Source organism: Temnothorax curvispinosus, unplaced genomic scaffold, assembly GCF_003070985.1.
Source record: "Temnothorax curvispinosus isolate PA1 unplaced genomic scaffold, ASM307098v1 QBEX01013571.1, whole genome shotgun sequence".
NCBI lineage: Eukaryota > Metazoa > Arthropoda > Insecta > Hymenoptera > Formicidae > Temnothorax > Temnothorax curvispinosus.
In genome coordinates this window covers 19,899-39,746 of record NW_020223351.1, presented here as the reverse complement: position 1 = coordinate 39,746, position 19,848 = coordinate 19,899, and the positions used below count along the sequence as shown (strand labels likewise).

The window sequence follows — 19,848 nt, the reverse complement described above, 5'->3', positions numbered from 1 at the left end:
TACTATACTATACGATATTTCATATTTTATATTAAAAATTAAAATGACAAAATTTTTGAAATATCTCAGAAAATTCTTAACAAAAGAAAGCTTTATCATAGTGTTTTGAAAACGTCTTGACAAATTCTACAAGAATATGCAATAAAGGGAAGTTCTATTTAAAAAAACATCGATCACATTGATTTGAAAAGGTCACTCAAGGTCAAGTCCATATTTTCATCATGAGGCCCCCTTCAAATCGTGTAACTTTTGCCTGAAACATTTTTTTGTATCTTCCATATTTTTTTAGATATTTGCCTTGGGCATTTAAAATAAGATACCCTGTATATACAATCATCAATATGCGAAATTCTTTGCTACGCTATTTTTTCTAATATTGTTAATGTTTTTATGCAGATAACATGTAGACGATATGTATTTTGTAAAGAGTATATTTTATTTAAAAGGGTAACTGCGACGTCCTCGTTAAACTATTAGTTTCACTCGCCACACCTCCTCTTATTAAAAATCTTACGTTCCCGCAATCTTGCACTCTCTCCAGTTATTTTCTTGTCCCCATAGTCCTGACGGATCGCTTCGCGCTTGTACTAGTCAAGACTTCATGATCTGACGTTTCCACAGTGCACTCGGTAATTCGGGCGCACTAGAAGCCACAGTCAACATTTGCCGGTCACCTAGTGTACATTGTGAAGCATAGGACACACTTGATTTATTTTGAAGACAGTGCGAGAAAGTTATAGTTGAAACGAATATGGTGAAACTTTGACATAGAACTTCTATTTTTTGTATTCTCTGTACTTTTTGTATAAAACTATTATAACTGTGATTTCCGCAAAGCTGTGCGAATTACTGAGGGACCGAATATCGAATGCTTACACATTCCATCAAACAAAAGGTAATCAGTTGCGAGATTGTTAGATTAAATATATTTTAAAAAGAATTTCAAATATATATGTATATTTTTTTTAAAGTTTGTTTAAAAAGTACATTAAAAATTTTTTTTAATTATATGTGTACATATAAACAAAAAAGAAAATAAATATTTAGATTTAAAATATATTCAAAGTATATACTTAAAGAATATAATATGTAAAAGAACAATATTTGCTATTTAATTACTACTAGTACTATTTAGGCACATTTTTTATTCATGCATTATGGAGGGTTAATTGCAAAAAGTTTGAGATATACATTAAATATATTAGTAGCATTCTGTCATAAAAAAGAAGAGAGTTTGAAGCAGAATAAAATAGAAACTACATCAAGGAACATAGTATATTATAATATATAACACGAACTACAGTGTATTTTATAATAATTTACACAATTTTTTATTTAATTTACAAATAAGAATTTAGTGTTTTGTGTTCTCAAAGAAGATTTGGATGAAAGGTACAACTTTCCATCGTGCTAGCTGGCTTTCACCAGTCAGCAGTCATCGTTGAATTTATCTAAAATGCTATGACTTGATGATCCTGAATACATTTTCATAAATTACTACATGTAACTTGGCATAGAGAGATACGTGAAAATTTAAATAAAACAGATCATAAATTCGAATTTTCGAAATAATGCAGATATAAACATTTAAATTTTATTATTGTTTAAAGTCTTTAACTCGTTATTCGAATATTAAGGATCACTACAGAAGAAAAATACTGTTAACAATAATAAACGAATATTATTAAAGATATAAAATTCACTTTAGATCTTATAGTTTATGTCAAATTTCGGGATGGAATTCTATCTATAAAATTTTATACAACGTGGTTTTTTTATATATACGTATTTTGATGTGTTTTACGTATTATTATGTACAGGGTGTTCGAAATAAAAATATCCAGCCAATGTAGTAGATTGGGTCAAACTGAAGAGAAAAGTCATGTACTATTTTGCAAATTCGCAAATATTTGAAAATGGGACGTCTCTTCTCGGCGCGCGCTTCTACTAGAGTAAATTGGCCGATCTTTTTCAAATTATTTCTCAGTAAGTATTGCGAATTTTGCAAAATGGTACATGATTTTTCTCTTCAGTTTGACCCAATCTACTCCATCTTTTCGGCTGGATACTTTTATTTTGAACACCCTGTATATAATTTTTCAAATATTTTTTGTCTCACATTGTATATAAAATTATGAATATAATTCTGTTACAAAGTCTTACTTTAAATTATGAATCTGAAGATTTTAATGTCGATCGTTGCCATAACAGGTTGCCGATTAATAATATTCTCCTAGCTATACTAATGCTCAACTTGATGAGGTTATGGGGTTTTGAGGGTTATAAGATCAAGGGGTCATGGAGTTAATAGTTTATGAGGGTTTTAGGGCCAAACAGCTTATTTAAAGCGATTATTGAGATGAGACAAGTCGTATAAATCATATTGTAAGATCACTTCATCAGGTTTATGGGTTATTTTGCTTATGGGGTCATGGGGTTATGGAGTTTTTTAAAAAAGCCACTCAAATTTCGAAAGCCCTCGCTTATACGAACATTTTAAGCCCAAACTCAATATTTAAAGTCGCTTCAATTTTTGGACAGAGGGAAGGGGCCACTTGACGTGGAATGTCACATATGTGTATATATATATATGTATGTATAACCTTTTTTTATATATTTAACAATTATAATAAACTCAATTTTGTATTATTAATTAATCATATAAGTCTATAATCATATATAATTTTGACAAAATAAACTTATTATACAATACACATTGATGATAATAATAATCGATAATTTACAATGTTTTTCGGCAATACTAGATCATAAAATGATGAATCTGAAGGAAGGCATGCATGTGATTTACGATTTATTGCTATTTATCGGCATGGCAATAGTTTATTTCACCAAGACTGTAGTGCTAACGCTAATTCCACGCCGATATCGAGCAAAATCGATCAAGGGTGAAATTGCTCTCGTTACGGGCGGTGCTAGCGGAATCGGCAAGTTAATTGCAATCAGATTTGCCAAACTCGGTGCACACGTAGTCGTTTGGGACATCAATAAAAACGGTGAGAGATAATTCCAACTAAATAATTATTTTTTTCTTTAAATAAAATCTTACACACATACACATATGTATATGTATATATACCTAGATGTCTGAATCATCCGAATGCTAACTACATCTAAAAAACAAAAAAAATTAATGTTTAGTTTTCACGCGTAAAATGTACATATACGAATATGATAGCTACCATGTCTGAAACAAATTATGCATGATAAACCATTATTAATTCTGTCAATTTTGTCTTGTTATTCTTTTGCTACCTGACTCTTCTGAACTAGTAGATATTATTGTCACAGTTACACAGTCGCATAATGCAAGTTTAATAATTTTTCTTGTATAAATGTGTATAAATGTATATACAAACATGTAGACAATATGTATATATTTACAGTATATTTAAACACATTTGATTCAATTCCTTTCTAATAAATTTTAAGAGATAAGTATGTATATAAGCATAAATAAATTCGTAAATGGTAAACGCAGGTCTTGCGGAAGTTGCAGAGGAGATTAGAAAAATTGGTGGAAAATGTTGGACGTATTATTGCGATATAGCTGACAAAGAAGAAGTGTATCATACAGCAAAAGTGGTACAGATTGAAGTCGGAAATGTGAGTAAAATGTTGTTAAACTTAAGAATTCTGTACCACAAAATTTAAGAATATCTTTCAGTCAAGATACGTAAAGATATCTTGCGTATCAGCGCTCCAACATTCTCTTTTTTTTAAATTAACAGCAAATTGTTATATATACTAGAACTTCATGAACAATCGAAATAAACTATAATTTTGCTTTACCTATTCATATTTCTCCCTCTCTCCTTCCCCCCCCTCTCTTTCTCTTTCTGACACACATTATTATACATATAGGTATGCACCGTTATAGAGTAAATATAATGTAAATGTGTTATTGCATTCGCGTAAAATAATAAATTGTGTGGAATCGAAATAGTTAGAGATTTGAAAAATAGATACTGAAATTTTGGTCTAATCTTTTTGAAGACTTATAATATCCGTGACGACGAGCTGTTAATTTAAAGAAAAAAAGAAGGAGCGCTGGTGCGCAAGATATCTTTACGTATCTTGCCTGAAAGATATTCTTAAATTTTCTGATCGTGCCCGGTAAAAAATTTTTTATATAAAAACATATCTAAATATATATAATCATATAATATTATATAAAATATTATATAAAATATGTTCATATATGCTTTTTTTCTTGTATAATCTCTGTTCGTACGTTACAAGAAAAATAATAAGAAAAAGAATTGAAAAATAATTAAAAGGATAATTTTTGCATTGTTTTTTTATTGTTTGTGCATTGTTCATTTATAATCATTTATAATCATAAATATATAAATGTAACAATACCACAGTAACAATACATATCTTCTATATATATAAAATAGAATGTCTGTATGTATGCATGTATGTTCTTTATACACTCTTAAACTATTCGACCGAATTTTTACCAAAAGTATATAAAATAAGGGTAGAATTTTCCGGGGAGTGTTATAGAGTGCATAGTTTTTTGTTACCGGTCTTTTTGGGAACCGGTATCCGAAATTTTTCCAATTTTTCGGGAAATAATTGACCGAATTTTAAAGAATTGTATATGAATCAGGGGTAGAATTTCTCGGGGAGTACCATAAAGTGTATAATTTTTTGTTATCGATCTTTTGGGAAACCGATATCAGAAATTTTTCCAATTTTTTGGAAAATAATTGACCGATGAAAGTATAAAATAGGGGTAGAATTTTTTGGGGAGTGTTATAGAGTGTATAGTTTTTCGTTACCGATTTTTTTGGGAACCGATATCCGAAATTTTTTCAATTTTTTGGTAAATAATTGACCGAATGTTTTGTAGGAAATGTTTTGATTCTGATGTAATTCCTGACATAAACATAAAAAGTGTGTCGGGTGGCTGATTTAAAAGCGGTAACTTAACTTTTCCGTTTGAACAACACATTCCAGATGCTTAAGTTTTAAACTTTTATTATGGGATTGATAGTTCTGGGGTTGGGGGCCGGGGGAGGTTTTTAGTCGGTGAATAAGTCCGGCATAACCCTAGGGACCGGCCTTAGGGTATGCGTAACCTTTTTCCTTTTCCAACAAAAAAAAGCAGGATCTTAAAATTTGCAAAAGTTCCGTAGAAGAATTAACTAACCGATAGAACAAAATGGAAATAATAAATATCTACAATAAGTAAAAATCATTTTAGTAAAAACATTAATTATTTAATTGATTTTTGCTTGATAAGCTATTGTCTGATAAAGGAATTTTTTTCCATTAAGGATATTGAAATACAAATGAAGTCGTTTGAAGAAAAACGACTCCCGGGCGAAGCCAAATAATTGACCGAATTTTAAAGAATTGTATATGAATCAGGGGTAGAATTTCCCGGGGAGTGTCATAAAGTGTATAATTTTTTGTTACCGATCTTTTGGGAAACCGGTATCAGAAATTTTTCCAATTTTTTGAGAGTATAGTTTTTTGTTACCGATCTTTTTGGGAACCGGTATCCAAAATTTTTTCAATTTTTCAGGAAATAATTGACCGAATTTTAAAGAATTGTATATAAAACGTTATCTTCCGCAAATACCACATACTTACAATATTTTTTGTAATGCCTGTTGTGAAAGTTCGATTTGAGATTGAAATTAAATTCAAATAAGAAATAGTATTCAGTGAATACCGTTACGAATTGACGTTTTGTCTCGCATGAACTTCGTTTGTTACAAAGCTGAAACTTCAAGTCAAACGAACATAACGCGAGCATTCAAGTCAAACGAACATAACGCGAGCAGTATTGAAATTGCAAATATAATCAATTTTAAAATGTGAGTCAGTGATATTAATTGCAAATATTAATTGTAATAGATAGTTCTAAATTGTGAACCTGTGTGTGTTAATAATTTTTGTGAGTACGGAAGAGTCAGGAAGAGCGGAGATTGGGAACGTGAGGGAAAGCACGTGAGCGAGCAACGCACGCAATATTTTGAAATAGATAAGTAAAACGTTGTTTTCCGTAAATAACATATACTTACAATATCACATACTTACAATATTTTTTGTAAGTAAAACGTCGTTTTCCGTAAATAACATATACTTACAATATCACATACTTACAATATTTTTGTAATGTTTGTTGCGAAAGTTCGATTAAACGTGAAGGAAAGCACGCGAGCGAGCAACGTAATATTTTGAAATAAGTAATTTACAATTTTTTAGGGACCGATTTTTCTTCTAAATTTGAATTATTAACTTTATCTCTCTTAAAGGATCTATATTATAGAATAAAATCTTAAAAAAATAATTTTAGAATGCCTCCGAAAAAGAGAAAATCTATTGGACAAATCAGTTTAAAATCTAAGAAAATTAAATTATTAAGAGAAGCAGAGACGATTCAACAGCGTGAAGTCCGACTTGAGGAAAATCGAAAAAGAAATGCCGAGTCGAGGGCAGCGGAGACGACTCAACAGCTTGAAGCCCGACTTGAGGAAAATCGAAAAAGAAATGCCGAGTCAAGGGCAGCGGAGACGACTCAACAGTTTGAAGCCCGACTTGAGGAAAATCGAAAAAGAAATGCCGAGTCGAGGGCAACGGAGACGACTCAACAGCTTGAAGCCCGACTTGAAGAAAATCGAAAAAGAAATGCCGAGTCGAGGGCATTATAATACCTGGAAATTTGGATCCACCTAAAATGTGTAATGAAACTAGGTTAAGTGTGAAGAAACTTATGCCAAACGTAATAGAGGCGACAATATTAACTGGCAGTGCTAAAGAAGAAGATGTATTCATTCCACGCATTCTTATAATACCTACTGACATGCCTTTCAAATTTAAGCGATTGCAATATCCAGTACGACTTGCATTTGCAATGACTATAAATAAAGCACAAGGACAATCACTAAAGGTGGCAGGTATTAATTTAGAAAGTCCATGTTTTTCCCATGGTCAACTATATGTCGCTTGCTCAAGAGTAGGCACGCCAAAAGATTTATACATTTATGCACCGGAAGGAAAAACAAAAAATATTGTTTATCAGAAAGCATTAGAATAATAAATTAATCATAATTAACACGAGGGTGGGGGATGAGGGAGGTTTTTAGCCGGTGCAAATCCGGCATAACCTTAGGGACCGGCCCTAGAGCATGCATTAAGCATTTTCCTCCTCCAACGAAAAACAAAAAAAAAGGCCGAATATCTTAAAATTGGCGTAAATTAGACAACATACAATGTTGGAAACTGGTTTTAAAATTAAATAAATTTTTCGAGAAATATTAAATATAAATGAACAACATTTCTTTAATGATAATACTCATCTTTTAATAATTTTCTGAATAAATGAAGTAGTTTGAAGAAAAACGACTCCCGGGCAAAGCCCGGGTAACCAGCTAGTAAAATATAATTATATATAATTATATATGAGCAAATTTTTCACATTTGCACAGACTTTATTTTTTTGTAAAAAAAAAAAACAATGCAAAAATTATCCTTTTAATTATTTTCTTATTATTTTTCTTGTACATATAAACAGAGATTGTATAAGAGAAAAAAAGATGATTTTGATGAAACTGGTACCAAAAGATTACTAATTTTATGGGGATGGCTACTATGTGATTAAAAATTGGGGGTTTTATGGGGTTCTATTGGTGCTCCTAATTAATGGGTGAGTTTGGGGAACAGATTTTGAGCCCGCGCGAAGCGCGGGCGAAAAATCTAGTTATATAATATTATATGATTATATATATTTAGATGTTTTTATATAAAAAATTTTTTACCGGGTGGTTTTGTTTGTGTTAAGATTAAAATGTTTTCTCCTCACAATTAGTATGTTTTATTTATACATGAACTGCAATAGCAAATGATACTCCGCGCGAATATAGTAAACATACATATATGAATATATATATATATATATATATATATATATATATATATATATATATAAATGTATTATAGGTATTAGTATGAATCTACGATAGAATAATAGGTTGTGTGGAGTGATGTGCAACACTTTTTTTTGTTGCTCGGAAAACATATCCAAAAATCAAATTCTTGAATATATCATGGCTGTATAATGTAGAGGAAGGAAAATACTAAAATTCTGCGTGATAGGATTTTCAAAAATTTAAATTCTTCCTAAAAATTTTGCGAGTTTTCAAAAAAACGTCTGTTTTAGCATTTTCAAATTTTCTTGGGGTGATGTGCAACACAGGTAAAATTAAAGTAAAAAATGCATGAATATCGACATCAATCGACTTAAATGTTAAATTTGGGCTTCTTAAATACAAATTAATCGAAATCTGGTGGACAAATCGACCTCTGACAAATGGAAATTTCACAAAAAAAATTATTTTTTATTTGATTTCTTATTTATTTATCGCTTAAAAATTAATATAGTAATGAAAGGAAAAACGCAAAAAACTTTATTTTTCATTATCTGAATCGCAGTTGTCACAAGTAAAATAGTTGCTGTGGGCTATCGTGCCACTTACGCTGGGGCGTCGCGTGCCCTTCGCAGAGGATATGCCGTAGCGTGAAAGGTATCGTCGAGTGACCTGAGAGACAGATGTATGTAATAAATAGGTCGTTTATTCTATGTCCTATAATACAAGTGTAGGTGTGTCAGTGTGCTGTGGAAGGCCCTAAGAAGGGCCGTGAAGGCGGCCCTGAAAAGGGCCGTTTGGGTTCTTCCTGTGTGGTGGCCCTGAGAAGGGCCGATTGGTTTCTTCTCCTCCTAGTCGGGGAGTCGCTCACGCCAGATGATGCTCGGCTGCGTCTTGGTCCTCCGGAAGGAACTGTACTTCCGCCACGCCGGCGGTGTCCCTGGTGGTGTGAGGGACCGCTCCGGTTCCTCGGTCTGCGTAGACGCCGCTGATTGTACCGGTGGCTCCTCCGTCTGTGTTCCTTGTGAGGAGGTAATCTCCCACTCCGGGTCGGTCTGCACTTCCTGAGTGTCGCGTGGAGGCTGGTGTTGCACGCCTCGATGAACACGCGCAGGAGGGATGGTCTGCGTCTCCTGGTGTACCCGCTCGGAAGGTGACGGTGGCAGAGGCGACAGGAGTGGAGGCACCGTCCACGATAGTCGAGGAGATGTGTAGCGCCGGACCCTTACGTCCCACGTTGAGATGAGCGCACGTGGAGGACGAGTCAGTCTCACCGGCGAGAGCTGGAGAGGGACGAGCTTCCACAGTTGGCCTGGACGGCAGTCCAGGGGCCGCTGAGGTTGTCTCGGTAGCGGCAGGCGAAGTGGCGCAGCTCGTCTCGGTGGTGGCCGTAGCTTCGGCGGCGGCAAGGTGACGGCGAGGTCGTTATCAAAAAGTACTTCTCCTGGTCTTGGCTGTGAGCCTGAGAGCAGTCGAAAGCTGCCTAGGCCGTCGCCGTGTGGCCTTTTATTCTTCCCTGTCGGGAAATGAAACGCGAGAAAGTCTGCCACCTATCGGCGGCACTCTCGTATAGCTTCGCGGGCCGTAGTCTGGCCCACGCGCTCGGCGCGTGATCGGTTGGCGCGCGCGCGGCGCGCGTACCGTTTCGATTGTGCGGTCGGAAGACCGCCACAGTTGCGATCTTGCATGTCGACACAGTGTTGCACATCACCCCAAACACGCTATTTTGCGCGGACTGGCGCTAATATTACTTTGTCTTATAACGTGGCCTTTTAAAACAAAAACTCAATTTAAAATAAAAGCACAATTAATTATTAATATCAATTAAATTGTAAGTGTATAGTGTTGTATTAATTTATTTTACTAATATACATTGTAATGTAAAAATATTGAATTAATTGTAAATTAATTACAAGAGCAGACGTTTTGTATAGAACTTTGAGTATAGAACTTTGACGCAATCCTGATTATCGTGTTATAGTGACTGACTTTGTGATTATCGGTTTGCACCCAGTGGACGATTTTCATTTTTATAGCGAAGCACGCCATAACTAAAGAATTAATATAATGTAACTATTGTAACTTTTACGTTAATTTTCAATTCTTTCAATGTCTTATTACGATTATTAAAAATACGTTGGCAATTAATGTATGTATATGGTTTAAATTTTTCTTGAAAGATAATCTTTTTATAAAATCGATAAGATAAAATATTAAAATTTATCTTTATAATATTATTTTTAAATAAAAAGTGAACAATTTTTTCCATAGGTGAGTCTGTTAATAAATAATGCTGGATATGTATACGGGAAGACTTTTATGAAATTGCCCGACAACGAAATTGAAAAAACTTTCAAAGTGAATATTCTGTCACATTATTGGGTGAGTGTTAATTTTAAAGAAATTTGAGTTTTTCAGATTTTTTTTATAAAGGTTATTATACAAAACTTCCGATTTATATATTTTATTTAGTATTTCTCCACAGATTACAAAGTCATTCTTGAAAGATATGATGAAAAATAATCATGGTCACATTGTGACGATAGCGAGCGTCGCTGGGCTTTTAGGGATTTACAATTGTACAGATTATTCTGCAACAAAATTCGCCGCCATTGGATGCCACGAGAGTCTCTTCACCGAACTCAAAGTGCGTAAGAATATCCAATTATCGAGTAAAGCAAATAGTTTTTATGTCATTTTTATCACTTTCTTATTACAATTATTATTATTTTATTATTATCAATATATTTTAAGGTACATGGATACGAAGGAATTCATATGACTTTAGTTTGTCCCTATCTTATTAATACGGGAATGTTTAATGGAGTGAAACCTAGGTTCGTGAAAATATATAATGCGATATTCCTGGAGAGAACATTATACATTTATTTATAATACATAATGTACTTTATAATAAAATAATATTTCAAGATTGATGCCGATGCTTGAACCAACATATGTTGCCGAAGAAGTGGTCACAGGTGTATTAGCGAACGAGACGTTGATAGTACTACCTAATATTCTAAGATATTTACTGCCATTTAAAAGGTGAGTTTATAATAATAAAACTTTAATGACCTTGACATATGTTGTCAAAGACGCAACCCTAATTAACTTGCAAAAGATTTTAGTCGTTAATCGATCTATTTACTAAAAAGTTATTAACAAATAAATTGAATTATAAAGACGTATGTTGAATGCCATAACTTACCGAGCTTATCGAGTACAGAGAATTCTACGTTATTTGCATATATACATTTTATAATGAGTAAAGTGCTTAGGCGGAGGAAAAGTTTCCTTTCCCTGCACTTCGAAAAAGTTCTTAACCTAATCTAAACTTATTTCATTTTGAAACTAAAATTAAGTTTAAGTTAGGTTAAAATTTCTTCAGGGGAAGAATACAGAGAGCGAAGTTCCTCCATCTAAGCATCTATTATTTAAATATATGTATACACGTAAATTGTTTATTAAAAATTATTAAGGGAATAAAATAAACCACATAAATATATGTATAATTTATTATGCTTTACTGACAATGAGTATGAATTAATAATTCATTACGTATTTAGTTGAATTTTTATTTTAATCACCGTAAACTTGTAGATGCTATTTTTAATATTATAACAAATATATATCTGAAAATATCAACGAAATAAATAATCGTAATTTATTATAATTTGCAATTGTCTATCGCTTTCTTTTTACTTTCTAATACAAAGTCAAAAATCCATGAATGTACGTCCGAAGCACCGAAGAGAACGACTACTTTTAATTGTTAACAACTCTTTAATAGACAATGAACAATGGCTAAAATTTCTTAAATATTAGAGCTATTTTTGATAATATATGTCAAGATCATTAAAATCAGTGAAATCGCTCTTAATATATGCAGTTTTACTAAATAAATAAATAAATAAACATATATACATATAGGTATATTAAAGTTATTGATATTGTTATTTATTAGCTTATTACCGATGAAAGTGAGCTGGGCATTAATGTATCACATTTTGAAAGGACCACAGATCATGATGACATTCAAAGGTCGTGACTCGAACCATAAAGATAATAATGATAATAATAGTACAACGAATTATAAAGATAGATGCGTGCGTTAAAGTTATACGAGGCACAATACATATATTTTATCAATAATACAAAAATTTATATATGATTATTGAAATATTTTGTCGCTTTCTTTTATGTACATGCATCTTTATATACATATAGATATCACAAAATTTTTGTTATATAAAATGGAAAGTTATGTAACTACTTATAATAAGTCATAAAAATAATTCAATCCTTGACCTAATTCCCAAATCGAGATTCCTGTACCCAATTCGTTAGCAAGTTCTAATCGAGTTTGAATGGAATATAACGTAGGGTAGAAGACATAGCTATTACCTGTAGCTAATCTGAAATAAATACATCAATTTATAAATATAATATTAAAAAGTTTTTTTTACATTTTTTATATTAATTATAAATAAGAAAAAGAAAAAAAGGAAAAAAGGAAAAAAGAGAGAGAGAAGGAAAGACGGCACAGAAAAAAAGAAAATAGAAAAGGATAAGAGAAAAGAGAAGAATAGAAAAGTCATAGAAAATAAGAAATTGATGATTGGGGGAAAAAAGGGAGAAGAAAACAAGGATAAGTAAAAAGAAGGAAAGGGAGAGGGAAAATGAGGAAAATAGATGAAGAAAAAATATAGGAAAGGAGTAGAGACAAACGAGACTGAAAAAAAGAAAGAGAAAGAACAGATAGATTGTAATAAAATATTACTTTGGTTCAAAGAAATGCTCTTTGCTGCTGTCATCCCAATGAATCTTTCCTTTGAATGATTTCAGTATATCCAAATATTCAGAGGCGAAAATTGCCCTGCCACCCTCTGGTGTATAATTATAACCATAGAAGTTAATACCTAATAAAATTTGAGATCGTCTAGGATCGTCTTTCTCTGGAGCTAACAATTCTACACATTGTCTGGCCCAATCGAGAGGACTATTCGGACCTGGTTTTTGAATACTCGAATAATCATAAGTCATAAGTGAAAAGGCATTTACATATAATGCTAATTCATCAAACTGTTGCTTTGAAAAAAATTCAATTTGTGCACTAAAAACAAACAACTTGACTAAGTAAAAAAATTAAATTTATGTTTCTTATATCTATTTTAAAAAGTATTAAGTACCCTCTAGATGGTGGCACTGCTAATATAATATCTAAATTATGTTTCTTCAACTTTTGTGCAATGGATTTGACTATAGAAGTAACAATTTGTAAATTTGCACCTGCAAATACAAACTGATTCCATATTTCTAAAACATATCCGTCAAAGTGGAAGGTCTGTAAATATAAAATTTTTATGTTTTATATTTTAATAGATAGAGAATATGCAATAATATATATATATATATATATATATATATATATATATATATGCATATATATATATTATTGCATTTAAAGTTCAAAGTATAAACCTTAATATCGTCCAAATGGTTATATTTATAAAAAAAACATAAGAGACCTTTTTTGTAGATCGTTAAATTTTCTACAAAAATATGTATTGAGTATTTTATAATTTTTGATAGTCGATATGATACAAAATTCATAAAAAGCAAAAACAAGTTTTATAAAATTTATCAAACTTTAACTTTGAATATCTTTTGAACGGTTGAATTTATAAAAAAATAATAAGAGATCTTTTTTGTAGAGCGGTAAATTTACTACAGAAAATTTATGTAGCGCAATGCTGTATTACTGTTTGTTAGATAGTTATAAAATTTTTTCTATCTTACTAAATAAAAAATGCAAAATCGCGATGAGCGACCTGTTAATATTAATATTAAGGGCTAAAAATTTAACAGGTAGGAGAGACCGGGACTAAGCCGACAACGGGGCTAACTTGACACTAGGCTTTTTGCCAATTTAAATCTATCGTAGAAACTTGCCTTTCCTACTGTAAATGCGTCTTTATGTGCCAGTATTATCAACGGAATTTGGTAACATTCTGAGTTATAGTGTAATTTTTAACGCGACATAAGCGTTTTTGATAGTAAAAAGTAATTTTTCTGATCTCTCAAAAATGTCTACTCTTTCATCGAGCTTTACTCTTGCGAATCTACCGGTAAGGAATTTTGATGGGAAATTCGATGCTTTATACGAATCCGATAATAATTTTTGCATATTTTTAAAATTTTTATATTTTTGGAGTAACAAAAGTAAAAAACGACGTTCGGGGCTAAGTCGACACGCTGTTTTATTAGTTCTCAATAATAAACGATGCTTGTAATGCAGCATATGGCCCATGACAAATCTGTGCGCACGTGTAATCGCGAATTTACTTGCACTAGACACTACAGACGCGCGCTTCGCGCGCGCTATTTAGCTTTAACATTATGCTATTATATAATAATCTCGACACGACGCGGGACGATTAACCTCGCGACACGACGCGAGCTGTCACATCATGACACACACGACGCACTACACGCACGAAACTCGCCACACTCCGCGATGACAGTCCCTCACGGAATGAAGCAAGCTACGGCGCGGCAATCAATCGAGATAACCAATCGGCATCGCGGAAAAGAGGCTTCAATTTTTCGATACAAACGAAATTCATTCAGTTAACACGCTTTTTTTAAAAGTGGATAAATTGTTTTTCAGACATGAGTTTAGATGAAAATAATTGAATGTTTAACAATTTTTGTTCTCATTATTTCCAATGATTGTTTTACTTAATTCCAAATTTTTGTACTTTCTAAATACACGATAAACAAATGTATATTTAGTTTCAGACAATAAAAAATAAGTTCCAGATCAAATTGTGTCAATCAGGCAAAGTGTCGAGTTTACCCCGGCATTTTTCAATTTGAAAATTTGTCTTCGCGTCACTTTTCCTTTCCTGGCGGCAAAACAAAGCGACGTACAGCAAAACTTCCTGAATCAATTTTGTACCTGAAGAAACACTCTTTAAATATATATCATTGAATTTGCCTAAAAATTTTAATTAAATATTAAAAATTGCCTTTGAAAAAATAGTGTTGGCTTAGCCCCGGTCTCCCCTATCTTATTTTACCTTCCTGGAAGTATATATGCTATTCGTAAAATGAAAAAAAAAGTTGCCACAAAATGACACGCTTTAATATATATATATATATATATATATATATATATATATATATATATACATAAATTATTAATGTACATACCTTGGCAGTATCTAAGAGAGATACTATTAATTGAATTTGACTCTCTTTATTACCATATATCCTAATAATGTCGTCGATTGACCAATGTTCAAATAATACTCTAGGTATAACTAAAAATAGTAATAACATCAGTATAGAATTATAATCATACTTCAATTATTTTCAACTTACGCTTTACGATATGATTAACATTGTTCTTGGCTCTCATTTCCTTTATCCACTTAGTCTGGACAGAATTAATGGACAATTGATAGGTTGATGTATTACCAAAAGAAAAAGCCAACCATACTGGAGATACCATTGTAAACTTGCCATGAAATGTTTTGGAAATCTCAAAACCGTTTCCATTCCACTGTAAAATTGAATTATATTCAATGTAAATATATTATTGGATTCCATGTTTATGATTTTATAGAACTAGGCAATGTTACAATAACTATGTAATTACTCACGGGTGTACAATATCCTAGGACATTTCTCTTAAATCTTCTATGCTCAGTATTTTGAAAATATCGACCAGATTCATGAAGAATGTCCTGTTGTTTAGGATTTTCTATTACCAAGTTTCTTTGGAAAACATCTTGGTCCACCGGGCCTTTGTACAACTTACAAAATTTATAAAATTTATAAAATAAGGAACTGCTTATTTTTATATACATACATATCGCACATCTAAAAGAACTGTCACAACTCAGAAATTTGCAATTTTCAGGGAAAAGAAAAAACATATTTAATTCAATTTTTTTTAATTGTGAGATAACTAATATAATTACAATTACAATATTTTGTTATAATGAAACTTATACTGTTTCCTAAAGAAATCTGCCTATTTTTATTAATTTTTGAGGTGCAATAGCTATTCTATATAAATACCTAACCGTGCTGTACCCGTACCGTATCCGTACCGTACAAGGTACAGAAACATTAAACAAGGATTTCTATTGTCTCCGCATCCTTGTCTAATTTTTCTGTCCGAGCACGGTACTGATACGGTACGGGTACAGCACGGTTATGTCTGAATCGACCTTATAACGTAACCAATTTAAAAAAATAATGACATTTCTGCTCCGTTCTGCAGCGGACTTCGCATATAACCTTATGACACTATTATAGCACATAAGTAACATTTTAGGCATACTTTTTATAGGCTTTCAAAATAGAAATTTTTTTGGTTGTGTGTGTGACGGTATTCTTCTAGGGGTGAAATATATATATATATATATATATATATATATATATATGTACATAAATTATTACTAATTATTAGTAAATTTATATAAATTAAATTTATTAGTAAAAATATTAAAAGACAAGATATTTGATACTAATAAATAGATAGATAAACTTTATTGTTTCCTCATATAAATAAGTTAATTATACAACTATACTAATAAATACCCGGATAGTCAAATCTGTTCAGAACAAATTTTGAAAGTGCTACAAATTTTATTGATAGAAATGTCAGTAGAAATATAAGAGAATTATAAGAGAATTTGCTAATAAGGAGTCTGTTCTTTATTGCCACACTAGATTACACTAAAACTTTCTTTCGCCAACTTTAAACATACTATTTTATTTTAAGTATGTACAATGAGTATGTGCACTAGTGCACTAGTACAACTATAAAGAATAGATCTAGAATATGGTGGTAGATTGACTGCAGAAACTGAGCAGAATCTGCTGTTTTCTAATGATGTACATATTCCATTTAAATGTTTACGAAAAAAAAACAGATTTTGTTCGGTTTCTGCCGACAATCTGCTGTCAGATTATATTGATAGGCGGTACTAGCAAAATATGAGTTTAATACAAACACTGATGATATTATATCAATTATTACGTTTTCATTAAAACATTTTAGCAATATAATTATAATTAGTATAAAATTATTAATAATATTTATATTGCTTCTGTTGCAATATCTGAGCAAGTCTGTTGCCAATCTTTACTTATTGAGATACTCATTTATCTTTTGTAATTTTGAAAAGTTTCTTATATAATTTTGTGTTAAATATTTATGATAAATATTTGTTTTAATTATCGTATAATTAAAATTATATTATAACCTATCACTTGGTTCTTTTATTTTAATTAAATAAAACAATTAATATTAAATTGCATGCAGTTCAATAAACAGTTTGTTAACAAGACATACAATTCGCAAAGAATTTATATCAATTATTACGTTTTTATTAGAGTATTTTAGTAATATAATTATAATTAGTATAAAAGTATTAGTTTTATATTTAGCTTTTATTCTTTCTAAAATCTTATATTGTACATACCCAGATAGCCAAATGCTGCGAGTTTGCTGCCATGTTGCCAACAAGCAGCTTGTCGTTAATGCAACTAATTTTGACAAACTCGAGACATGGTGAGACAGCATTATGCTTGTCGGGTTGAACTCATATGAATTATATTTCTATTAACAGCAAATTGATTGCAACGTGACAGCATCAATTTGTGAGGGATTTGTGACAATTTCATATTGTCAATACTTCGTTAGCAACGAGATACAATTAAAAAACTTCAAGCTTGATGACATGTACGCAATAACGGATGGAAGTCATTATCTATGTGTTGTTGCCGTCACGTTTGCATCATGATGCTCAAGATGGAACGATGAATCATTCATTGCTGACATGTTGCAGGCAACATAACGTACCAATATTGCTCTTGAAATTGCGTCAACTGATTGCATGTATAAGCAGTCATGTAGCTGTATTTGTAACGTATTCTATTTCAATGTCAGCAAATTTACAGCAAATATATGAAAACACATGCAATGCATTAGTTTGCTCAATATGCTCTATCACGCTTGGCTATCTGGGTATATATAATATTATTAAATTTTATGCTTTTATTGTAACATGCATATAAATGGGAATAAAATATATTTTCTTTGATACTTACTTTATTGTTATGTTTTCCTTTCTCTTTCTTATTCTTTTCTGTTGGTGGTAACAGAGTACCGAAACATAATTCAGTAAGGAATAATATTGCGATTAGAATAATCTTATTCATACTCATATTGAGTAACAATTACATATTAATACATCAAATAATATTTGACATATTCCTTATGTGACTGAGGAACACTGAGAAAAATACGGTAGCCTTCCTTCCTTTTTGGTTATTGGCTCAGTGTTGCCAACTCGGATCGTCATTATCCCGCACTAAAGCAGGGCACACACATCTTTCGTAGAACGTAACAGTAAGGTTCCGACCAATCGTGTTGCTCGATTCTTACTTCTACGGTTACAGACGGCCGAATTGAGCAACGCGATTGGTCGAAACCCTACTGTTACGTTCTACGAAAAGTGTGTGTGGCCAGCTTAAAGGGCTTCGTGCATGGTGGAAGAACACAGGTGTGCTCTTGCGCATATATTTCTAACAGCCAATGAGAAATTGATGCCAGATACCTCCATCTTGCCGCGGTACAGTTTGATTTTGGCGTTATGTCATTAGTGTATAGGCTGCGGTCAGTGCGGTCCACTTGATGCTACAAATGCTTCGAAGAATTCCTCTTCTCTTTTCTTTCAATGAAGAAATAAGGAAAAGAAGAACGCTTCAAAGTATTTGCAGCGTCAAGTGGACCGCAGTCTTACTTATTTATTTTTATGTTTTACTTATTTATTTTTGTGTTTAATTTATATATAAAAAGGACAATTGTTAAAGAATAAATTAGTTTGAAAAATATATTATTAATATTGCATACATACATATATGATATAATTACACAGTATATAAAAACATATACATGTAATGCGTACTTATTTTTTAATGTTAGTAATTTTTCTCTTTTTTTTTTTTTTTTTTTCTTTCTTTTATATGCGTCACTTTTTAATTTCTTGTTTAATTCTCGAACACGAATATATGTCCTTGTGCGTATTAAGCATAATAATACTTTGTTTGGTATTTCTAAGCAGTTTTTATTTTGTAATGCGATGATTTTCGACGCTAATGTTTTAAAAATCCATGGCTCCTTACAAATAGAAGAACCATGATAATCTTGAAATAAATTTTCCATGATTTTCGCCGTTTCAAATAATTCGACACAAGGGCTGATTATTCTTCCTCTAGAAATATGATTAATCCAGTCGTTATGGATTAATCAATAATTCTGTTGGGGTTCCTAAAAATGGAAATTGACTCTGAAATCTGAAAGCCGCATAACCTGCGATGTATTTAAGACCCTCTTCTTTTATTACATCAATTACATTCAATTCTTCCACTCGATCCAAAAGTCTCAATTCATCTTCAGTTGGAGAATATTGTATATTTATACTTGTATCTATATGTGTATATATATATATATATATATATATATATATATATATATATATATATATATGTTAAAAGGCGTATAATATAATGTAATAAATAATATATTATTTTTGGGTGGGATCCGATTGACCACGTCGACAATTGGCTGATTTAAAATAAAAATTTCTGATATGCTGGTCCAGTGGAAAAACTTCAGGCACCGAGGGCTGTGAGTCAATTAATCGCAACGTGGTCAAACGGAACGCTGCCTCACTTTCACATGTAATTTATCTGCCTGTAGAAGTGATTACTTAATAATAATACATACATACATACATACACACATATACATAGTATACATAAAAAATAAAAATACAAATTTATTATTTTACGGCGGAGTCGACTAAATATATATAAATTTTTTTCCCGTGTACATATTTACATACATATTTTATAGCTT

At 31.6% G+C, this 19,848-nt stretch overlaps 2 protein-coding genes across 3 annotated transcripts; one reads left to right on the top strand and one right to left on the bottom strand.

Annotated features, from left to right (window-relative positions):
* Positions 1–2,773: 2,773 nt before the first annotated feature.
* LOC112463703 (estradiol 17-beta-dehydrogenase 11-like) lies at positions 2,774–12,179 on the top strand. The gene is made up of 7 exons (XM_025030219.1): positions 2,774–3,014; positions 3,500–3,624; positions 10,176–10,286; positions 10,390–10,551; positions 10,659–10,741; positions 10,836–10,952; positions 11,872–12,179. The coding sequence occupies exons 1-7, from the start codon at positions 2,774–2,776 to the stop codon at positions 12,020–12,022; spliced, it is 990 nt and encodes a 329-aa protein (XP_024885987.1). The 3' UTR covers positions 12,023–12,179.
* LOC112463702 (chitinase domain-containing protein 1) lies at positions 12,089–18,261 on the bottom strand. Of its 2 annotated transcripts, none has more exons than XM_025030217.1 (7): positions 18,036–18,261; positions 15,575–15,727; positions 15,294–15,474; positions 15,123–15,232; positions 13,097–13,251; positions 12,688–13,020; positions 12,089–12,322 (listed from the first exon to the last, which is right to left on the bottom strand). In XM_025030217.1, the coding sequence occupies exons 1-7, from the start codon at positions 18,150–18,152 to the stop codon at positions 12,181–12,183; spliced, it is 1,191 nt and encodes a 396-aa protein (XP_024885985.1). In that variant the 5' UTR covers positions 18,153–18,261; the 3' UTR covers positions 12,089–12,180. The 2 variants fall into 2 exon arrangements, with proteins under 2 accessions (XP_024885985.1, XP_024885986.1); XM_025030218.1 differs by lacking the exon at positions 18,036–18,261 and adding an exon at positions 17,408–17,973.
* Between the last annotated feature and the right edge of the window lie 1,587 nt (positions 18,262–19,848).